Source organism: Centroberyx gerrardi, chromosome 20 (genome assembly GCF_048128805.1).
Source record: "Centroberyx gerrardi isolate f3 chromosome 20, fCenGer3.hap1.cur.20231027, whole genome shotgun sequence".
In the NCBI taxonomy this organism is placed as follows: domain Eukaryota; kingdom Metazoa; phylum Chordata; class Actinopteri; order Beryciformes; family Berycidae; genus Centroberyx; species Centroberyx gerrardi.
The window spans coordinates 6,404,462-6,415,000 of NC_136016.1; the positions used below are offsets into that span (position 1 = coordinate 6,404,462).

General features: G+C 46.3%; 1 protein-coding gene across 1 annotated transcript in view; it reads right to left on the reverse strand.

Annotated features, from left to right (window-relative positions):
• Window positions 1–10,539, reverse strand: part of cacna1g (calcium channel, voltage-dependent, T type, alpha 1G subunit) — a 196,913-nt gene that overhangs the window by 124,754 nt on the left and 61,620 nt on the right. The window contains exon 2 of the mRNA XM_071907895.2: window positions 2,428–2,539. Coding sequence (XP_071763996.2) covers window positions 2,428–2,539 — 112 coding nt within the window. The remainder of the gene's footprint in view (window positions 1–2,427; window positions 2,540–10,539) is intronic.

Genomic DNA, 10,539 nt, shown 5'->3' on the forward strand with positions numbered 1-10,539 from the left:
GTTGCCTACTCTCACTCAACAAAGTGTATGTTAAAGTGTTAGCGTGGAGCACCAGTGAGCACAATCCACCGGGGACACATGGATGATTACATACCATGATTATGGTGTCTATGTTCTCATCACTTCATTGGAACCAACAGGTCAATCTGCCAAGAAGTTGGTGTATTCCTTTAAGAGTCCTCAAATTTCAAAAAGTTAACACTCACTGCCATTTGGAACGGCCAACGTGCAATATTGCCTAGTGCAGTTTTAAAGTCAGCTAGAGCACTCACTGAGATGGAGCGATGACAAGGTAGGAGAAGTAAGAAAACAACAAGGGGAGAGAGAGAGAGAGAGAGAGAGAGAGAGAGAAGAGAAATACACACATGTGAGAGAAGGAGCGCGTGTGGATAGCAAGCAAAAAGGGTGTGAGAGTATGTTCTTGAAGGTGTGAGACAAATCAAAGAAAGCACAGGATAGGGTGCAAGTGTGTGTGTGTGTGTGTGTGTGTGCAAACGAGTGCGTGGGCTGTGCGTCTTTAAGATCTCTCAAGACGTAGATGGAGAGACGGCGGTGGGGAGAGGGAGTGATGGAGAGACCAGGAGGGAGGGAGGGAGAGAGCGGAATTGATGAAAGTGCATTTAACCTCTAGGCTGTACATTCATCTGCGCCGCGGAGAGGAGAAGCACTGAATTAAATCAGATCTCATATCCTTGAGCGGAGTGGAGCGATGCGGGGAGACGCCGGGGCGCAGCCTGCCCTAGCAACAGCAGCCTCCGAGCGCCGCTCCTCCGCTCTCTCCCCCGCCGGCTTCCCTCTCTCCTCTCCCAACCCTCTCTCCTCCTCTTCCAACCTCTCCTCTCTCCTTTTCATCTTACCTCACCTTTCGTGTGATTTTTAACACCTTTTTCTATAGCGCTCTCTTCTCTTTGCTATGGTTTGCCTCTCCTCTCCCCTTCTTTCTTCTACTCTTTCTTTTTCTCTTCTTCTCTCCCTCCCTTTTAACTAGTCTAATATACACTGAATGCCGAAAATATCAGGCACTTCTTCCTTATACTGGGTTGCAGCCCCTTTTTCACAATCCACATCTCAACTGTCTCAAAGCTTAAAAATCCTCTTACTCGTCTGCTTCTCTTTCCTTGCATCTCCGCCTTTGTGATTGGCCTAGATTTAATAAGGGAAATCAATAAGGGATAATGACTTTTACCTGGATTCACCTCATTAGTGTACTTCATGAAAAGAGTTTTGTGCCTTCAGTATATATATATGCATATATATGCATACTGGATGAGGATACAATCACATACAAAGACAAGGTTTAGGTTTTGTAAAAGAAAATGATGATGGGTGTATGTATCCATTTTGAAAGAAACTTGTTGAGGTATGATTGCATCCTCAGAAATGTGTCTTTTGTTACCTGATATCTTCAATAATACTCTTTAGTGATTTACTTTTAGGCCGGCAATCATGTTCTAGGTCGGTCTCTGTTTTTTTTTAAATGATGGATATCTCATTTTGGAATGAAACTCCTCAGTTTTACCGAGCCAGTGGACGAGAAAATAAGAAGACTTTGTTCTGATCCGATCTATTTGGAACCACTTTGCAAGCGCATTATCCCGCCGCTGCACCGAGTTGAACAATGCCAGATAACACAGATCTATTCTGCTGCACCTCGCTCTCCTCGTTTCCCCTCGCGCGGCCCAGAAAAGAATGAGTTTCTCGTCCTCTGCTTAAAAGGGGATGCTTTACAACAATGCGCCTCTATCTTGAATTTGTTAGGCTGGGGGAGAGACATAAATGAATAGAAATGCCTACACACAACGCTGTGATTTGCTCCCATTTGAGGTAATGGAAGTGGAGCGAGCCGCAAAGGCCAGGTATGCTGGGAAATGTTGTTTCACTCCCTCCCTCTGAGACACGATCAAAGGCGTTCTTCTGTGCAAATTTCACCACTATCTCCAACACTGTGTTTTTAAGTGTCTCTCTGCTCTGCCCTTCTTTGTTATTTGCCTATGTTTGTACATTGCCGGCGCTGTCTTGTGATCTGCCATCCAAACCGTAGTGGTTTCGCCTCGCTGTAAGTAATGTCTGCTGTTTTCCAACCATTGCTCTGCTTTTTGTTGCCCTTACCTGCTATGGTTTTATGTATATGTGTCTGGCTGTCATGTCTCTCTAATGTGCCTTTTATTTCAGCACACAAGCAAAAGGCCTTTCCCCTTGAAAGGCATGCTTGCCTGATTAAATAAAGATCAAAGAAAGTATAGGATTCTGTGATTTATCTCTATGGTTTCTCTTGTTTCTTTCAATACATATCCTCTCCCCCTTTTGCTCGTCCCATACTGTAAACAACAATTTTGTTCTCAATTGATCTCCCTGATTAAAAGAAGATCACATCAAGGAATAAATAGGGAAACACTGGATCCATGATATCCAAAAAGGGGGTCTTACCTGCAGGATCTTGCACCTCTCGGAGTCGCAGTCGATGTCCTCACAGGGATGAAACATGCCCAGGGTCACGCAGTTCAGCAGGATCACCAGCATGGACGCTCGCTCGAACCACGTGAGGGACAAGAGTTAAGGAATATGACACACTCAGGTAGATAACAAGCAGCAAAACACAGATTACGGGCGGCAATATCAATAACACAGTAATGTATGCAAAAGAAGAGTGGATGCCATTTGAGCTGGCAGAGTTTGAGATGGAGGGGAGAGGTAGAAGCCTGCGGAAACAACCAGCCACGTTGCACAAATATGCGTTTCTCCAGGCCTTCTCCAGTGACCTCATTATCCCATTCAAATTTCTAAGCTCCTCTGGCAAAGTGATGCACGATTATCTCCTCCGGTCCGATTTGCCATCAAAAAAATGCGTTCGGGGGGGGGGGGGGGGGGGGGGGAGCCCACCTGTGCCTGTTCTTCCCACTTCACCCTGTTAACCGAAGATTTGTTTTTTGGAAAATGTTCAAACCGTTGGCGAGGGCGCTTTATGGGGGGACTTTAAAGAGCTTGTGTGAGGCGTAAAGACGATCGGAGCAGACGCTGAGAGGCCGGCGGGCCGACTGAGAGGAGGGGGAGGCGTCCGGCCTCGTGAGTTAGCGGACGCGACGACATCTTGATGCACGCCGCATGCATTTTATTGACCGCAGCGTCGGACCGGGCATTCCGAATGTGGTTAGGCTAAACGCCAGCCGGGCAATGTGACACCGATCAATGATGAGACTAAACAGTTTATCTATAAACACAGATTAGGCTGCTTCAATAAATGCACACACACACACAGTGACACAGAGACGCATGTGCTGCATACACACATTCACACTTATTACAGATTGCTATTGCATCTTGAGTCCAGCCTGGTTAACGATGTTAAAAGGACTAGACTGTTTGTCATCCAAGTGTGTGTGTGTATGTGTGTGAGAAGTGTGTTAAAAGGGAGACAGTGTTTTTCATCTGTGTATGTGTGTGTGTGTGCCGGCTGTGAGGACAAACGACCTGTCCGTCTTTCATCGCATTAGCCACCGCTTGCTCATTCATCGCAATGACCCATAATGCAGCTGGGTCAGCGCGGCCCCGCGGCCATCACAAACACCGTCTGCCCGCGGCTGAACAACAACACCGAAACCCGGAGCTTTCAACTTTCCCCTTTTATGCTGATCAAACGAGCCAGCGCTGCCCTCGGCTTCAGAGCGGCATACCAATCAATCTGAAACTCCACATGTTGTTATCCCTATTGCCAATGGCAGCCCAGTCAATATTTGGGAACATGAACAATTCTCTGGAAGCCATAGAAGAGATACAGTGGAGGGTAAACACAGCAAAACTCAAGTCTACCCACAGACTACCCACGGACTTTATCCACCTTTTTAGGCTGATATAAATCTTTATGAGGTGAATTCAAAGTATACAGCAGAGCAAGTGGTATCAAACTGATGTAAGTTATATGAGAGTATAAATTAATGTTGTTCTGAACTGATAAGTGATATAAATAATAAGTGATGCAGTTCACATTTCACATTTTATAGTTGCTATTGTGAATTAGAACATCCACGCCTTTCCCCAGCAAATCCCCCTTTTTCCAAATGAAGAGATTTAATTAAAATATTCAACATTTAAAAAAAAAAACAACAGTATAAACAAGATGAGTCATAGCAAAACTAATAGATTTTTTTATGGATAGTAGGTAACTTAAGTCAAAATGACTATGAAAAAACACTTTCATAGAGTGGGTCACGCACATTTGAAAGATATTGAATTAACTTTTTTTCTCTCTCTAAAACACACATAGCATTTTGGAAACAAACCTTTCAAATTGTTCTCACTGATGCTGCACTCCCTCTTGTTTGTGACTGCAGGTGACAGCAGTCCAGCACGTGCAGTACAAACTGACCTGTTGTGGGGTACAGCTTTAGCGCTGAATGCTGATATTCAGCGGTAGTGACAATACGCTCAACAGGAGTCCTGAATAACAGACAGGCCGCTGGGGGAATTTGAATATGCGACCACAAGGAAACACAGCAGCATCAGTCGGGTAACGATCTAGGCGTCTTGTATGCACAGGATAACGCAACACACCGGAGAACGCACAAAAAGCACCGTAAGCGTGTCCGAAGGGACGCAATTAAAAAGCACGGTCGGTACGGGAGAGAGGAAGCGCATCATCATCAAGCAGGAAACAAAAAACTCACAGAGCATGGAGATATGAAATGCCTGTGACGCCTTATTGGCATTCCACTTAAACAAGGAAGTTATATAGCGGCATACATATTCATGCTTTTTAAACACGAGCCGCAAGGCACTCGCACTGTTCAGAGCAGAGTCAAAGCCCACAAGTTATCGACCGCATTTTGCTCTTTCTCTGTTCACTGATGAATCTTTCCTCCAAGCTCTGGGACAGCAGGCTTTAGCCCTATCCGCACAGGACTGGTATTACCCCCCAACAATGACTGCATCTGCACAGAACAATGAACATTTCTGAAATCACCAGTGGACTGGAGTCAGCTGCATCCAGCAAGGTCAAGATTTTTACAGTTTGTCACTTCAGGATTTAGCAATGCAAAATGTGAAGTTTGTGCTGAAAATGCATTCAGAACCCTCTATAAATTCCACTACTGCCTCTATTTCTCATGACAGGAGGAAAATAGAAATCACGCATTTAGGAGAAGCAGAAGAAAAAGGAATCGTGAGCCAGAAACAAATCCAAGAGCAAGGGACTAATGACATTCAGCCTCATCACTGTGAACTGTCAAAGAAAATCCTGAAGTATCATCGTTGTCTGCTGCTACTATGGGCAGTGTTTCACTGAAGGCACCATAGTGATCTATGGTAGAAAGCCTATTAACTGTCTGTCTGTCTGCACTGTGTCGATTAGTGAGGCTGGCATCTGGCCTGGTGAGACCGCCCTCAGTAATTACCAATAGACGGAGGCATATGGGGACAAGTGCCGGACAAACTGGAAGACTGACTGACTGACTGGCTGAATGATTGGCTGACTGACCTGGCTGATTACCTGGTTGGTTAATTAACTAATGGCCTAACAATTGACTAACAAGCCAACAGACATACGAGAGATGAGAGAGACAGACAGACAAACCAGAGACAGTTCTGGTAATTTTGCCCAATGCAGGGTTCCCAGTCGTCATGGAATTTCTGGAATATCATGGAATTTAGAGAGGTGTGTTCCAGGCATGGAAAATCAGGGAATTTGATAGATTCTCCAGGGAAGTCAGGGAATATCAAGGCATTTTACAAATGCGTCACTATACAGGAATATACCGGAATATGTTGTACAACTTGTTTCACACGATTGTTTATCCCTTTACAGCTTTTCGGAGCTGATAGACAACATTAACAAACCAGGAAGGAGTCAGATTCTTAGGTCATGGATGCGCTCCGACTTAGTTATGGAATGTCATGGAATAGTCATGAAATTTAACATTGGAACCCTGCCGATGTGATACATAGACCTAGAAACTGAAAGAAAATCAGATTCCGTCTCTTATATATAAATGACTATAGCGAGGAAGCGTAGTTTTAAAGGCGGATGAGTAAAGGGCGGTGAACTTGGCAGCCGCTCCGCTGCCCTTGGGCCCACGTGTAAAAAGCAGACAGGTTTTATTGGTGTTGTCCGGGCCTTGCCGACTGATGAAATGTATTGTTTATTGGAGGTCTTACAACACAGTAAAGGGAATTTATTAACTGAAACAAATCGCTCATTGAGAACGGATAGGAGAGGGACGGCGACAAGGCAAAATATTAAATATGAATAATCTGACTAATTTAATCAATAACTCTCCCTTTCCTTCCCTCATTCTCTTCCTGCGTCTCTCCAGCTGGTGGGCTTTAATTAAACAGACAAAAAAAGAGTGTTTGCAGTGTTTTGCCGTCAGTGTGAAACATACACACATACACACACACACACACACACGCACCTTCATGGTGTCAGCATATAAGCAAATGGTGACGCCCTGAGGGATGGATTCAATTAGAGGCAAGATACACAAAGATATGCTCTGTCAAAACTCTGAAAGAATCCTGCTCTACGCCACAAGCACACACACACACACGTACACACACACACACACACACAGCAATGCTTTCATCAGAGAGGCAGCAGGATCAAGCTCTCATCAACACCTCAAAACGTATTCAGTGTTCTGCTCTCATGGGTTCCCTTCTGCCTCTCTCTCTCTCTCTCTCTCTCTCTCTCTCACACACACACACACACACACCCTTTAAGTCCCTCTCTTGTTGCCTAATGAAGGGAAAACAATATGCAAGCCTTATGCCCTCTCCTGCCTCTCTCCATCACTCTGCTGATTCACTCCGATTCTGCTCACTAATGACCCGACACCAGACACCAGGACAGCGGGACACAAACAACCGAGGGCAGACACAGACAAAGAGAAACAGCGTGTGTGTGTGTGCACTGTCTGTACTTGCATGTAAGAGACAGAGAGAGAAAGAGAGAGAGATGAGGGGGCAGATTCCAAAGAGCAAAGTTTGACGCGTTCGGCCGGAGAAAGTTTGGACTCTTTCGTCTCGTCCAGTTGACTCCGGCTCGTATTTCTTTCATGAGAGTGGGGAGACGAATCCTCACTAGGAAGAGATGAGGTGCAGCGAGCGATCGATACGGACGAGCCTCTCTGAATAGATATTATTCATTGTGTTTACTATAACTCGTGCCGGACGTGCTTCTGCATCCATCTCTGCTCTGCTCTCTCTCTCTCTCCTGAGATACCACACAGCCTTGGCTCTCCTTGCTCTCGCTCTCAATCTATATCTCGCATAGAGAGGCGGTGCATGGCCTGATACTGAGCTGAGACTGATACATATTGGTTTATGGTTATATTGTGCCAGTACCGGCCTTTTATTAAAAACTGGATACCAGCCAGTCGGCCTCTGATATGATGGATATGATGTAGTTTGTTTGATTACATATTTATTGCAGAGTCGATCAATGCTACACTGGTTGTCTATGGGCTGTCCTTAACCTGAGCTGATTCTAATGCAGTATTTTGATCGGATTCCACACAAGTAAGCACAAATATGTTTTATTGCTATCATCAATATTAGTCTCCTTAATGCTGTTTCAGAGGCTTTTCCATCGTGCCAAGAATAAAATTAAGGAGGGAAGCTCTGAATACTCAGAATTTTTGGGAATATATGGATATGAAAATGGTAAAATGTAAAGATATCGAATATCGGCACGCAGTATGAGCTATTTGCAGCTTCAGCTCCCCCAAAAAAATCCACATCAGCCTTCAAAAACCCTCTGTCAGTGGAACCCTAGTAATACTGAAGGTGAATACAGCTTACTCTATACAGTATGCAACCAAGCCTCTCTGGTTGATGCAACCTGGTGAAATTCTGGCCTCACAACTCCCCATTATACTCATGAAAGGAATTCAGATCAAAGCAACGAGGGTTCTTGCGGAGGATGAGCACATGCAGGCGCCTCTTGCTTGATTGAAACCTACTGCGCCCTGAAGTTCAGCTGGAGCTTTGACAAAGGCCAAGTCCCGCGCCGGCGAGCCCCGAGGCGTCTCCACTTGGGACGTACGTAGCTGAAATGAACCTGGGAGGTGAGACGGGGTGACATTCAGTCACAAGCCACAACGTGTCGGGTCCCCTCATTAAAGCCTGTCACCGAGACTCCCCGGAAAAAGGGCAAGGCCGGACTGGAACACAGGGAAGAAGCAGGCGGAGTCGGAAGAAGAGACAGACGGATAAAGATAAAGGCGAGCTACAAAACTAGAAACGGTGGAATGGGTTTAGGTGAGAAAAGAGAGCGGGACGAAGGAGAGAAACGTGGGATTGGGGCGTTTTGACACATTCTTCTTTACTGGCGCTTTGGCAAACCCTCTTGGAGAAAGAGAGGAGGGACAGACAAGGGACAGAGAGATGGATGGGAGGGACCAAGGAAAGAGGTAAAGAGAGGGATTAGTTAGTTTGAGAGAGGGACGCTGGTAACACTGTAATGGTAACTTTCGTCACCCTTGTGTGCGAGGACAGAAAATCGTTGGGGGAGGCGATTATAAAACGGAGTCAAGAGGGATGCCGACACCGTGATCGCTCTCTCCCCTTCCTCTCCTCTCTCGCCTCACTATTTCACGAACCTTTTTCTCCCTTTCGCCCCTCCGTGACAACCTCCCCCTCTTTTTTTGGCTTTGATTTCCGTCTTTCCCCGGGAGTGCGATGCCTTCTCCTTCTTCCGAGGCCAAACTCCACAAAGCGCGATCCCAGGAAAACACGGCGAGCGCACGTGAAAGGTGCGTCAAAACGGGGGAGGAAAAATAGTTCGGGGGGTGAAAAGTGAGGTGTGTATCTGAAGCCTGAGACAGCTGCTGCTACATCACCCCCCCCCCCCCCCCCCATCTCTTTCTCCAAACTTCTCAAAGTGTCTTTCTTTGCGATCACTTTCTTCCCCCCCCCACTCCTTTTCGCTCTCCGCCTGTTCCGTCTTACCCCAGCTATTTCTCTGGGAGGAGACTGACAGAAATGAAAACCCTTTTTTGGAGGAAGAGCGCCGAACATCTCAGAATAAAAGAGAGAGAACTGAAAGAGGAAGGATGTTCATGAAATATTGACGGAGACTGGTTCAGCCCTTTGTAATGCGGGATCTATCACTGTCTTTGTGTGTAAATGTGTGTGCGCGCGCGTGTGTGTGTGTGAGCTCATGCATGTCATTAATTTGTCGATGTTTGTGAGTCCCTGCACGCAGAAGTGTCACTTCACCGGGAAAAAGGATCAAAGTTCCCAGGCTGACTTCTTGTTTCTGTTCTGAGGATGTGAACATCAAACTGCTATTGATCAGACTCTGTATCTCCACTCTACCTCTCTTTCAATAAAGTTATCCATCGTTCAGCAGACATTCTTGTTCCAGAATGTGATTAATATAATCCACCATTTACAATCCCAACAGAGGCTGAACATCACTTAGGTTTCAGGTTAAAAACAGGTTTAACCAATGGAGCCACAGACAAGTCTACCTATTGAGTTTAAAGACTGTATGGCATATATCAAGAGGAGTTTGATTAGGTCAACAAGACATTTGAATCCTATTAACTCCATTATTGTACAGTATATATGCCCTGGTCTTTGTGAGTAGGTGAAGCCTGGAAAAGAGAGACACCAGAGGCCATCAGACTTCAGGGAAGACTGAGCAACAGAAACACTCGCAAGAAGCCATCAAGCATGTGTAACAGTGACTGAGTCCCCAGGTTCCCCAGGAGGAGAAACTAATGGGGCCGGTGGTCGCCTAGAGGTACTTGATCCCCCCCACTGCTCTCAGGTGTGAATGTGTGTAACTGCATGAACGTGAAGCAGAGAGCTTCTGGAAAACAGCACGGCGCTCAGCTGGCTTTCCCTTGACAAATAAAGGTTCAAAGAAAAATCTGTTTTGGCTGAACTGTCCCCGTCGCCCTTGTAGCTCGGTGTGCATCATCTCCGGTAGAATTGCTGCAACACTCTCCCAAAAGCCAGGAAGGGAGCAAGGATGACCAAAACAGGATTTTTCGCTCCAATACAAATGTCAATACCCGGTAGCGAGATTAAGCAAAGCCTCTGACAACATCTCTCCCGTAGCGGAGCAGTAACCTACAGGTGAAATGAGTACCACCTGTGAATGAGCAGCCTCAGCGGCGTGCAGCGATAGGCCGCCGCGTGACAGCGGAGCGTCTCGACTCGACGCGCGGCGTGGAAAATCCAGCCGGTATAACGGTGTGTGTGTGTATCCCCCCCGACCGGCTGCTGACACGGCTTATCGGCAGCCTGAGTCAGGAGCCGGGGAGTTAGGAGGCCGGGTGCGGAAAATAGCGGCATATTGTTACGGCGGCTGTATCAGTGCGCGCCATGCGAGGGACGAGTTGAAAAAACGGGCAGGAGTCGAGCGGGGATAAGTGAGTGGAGGGTGGACAGAGAGAGAGAGAGAGAGAGAGAAAATATGCAGAAATGAAAGAGGGGGGGAAAAAGAGAGGGGGCACGTGAGAGAGATAAAGCTGAATATTCACATCCATAACGCTGTAATGTCCTTACAAAGCATTTCCCTGCCATTTTCTCTCTTGC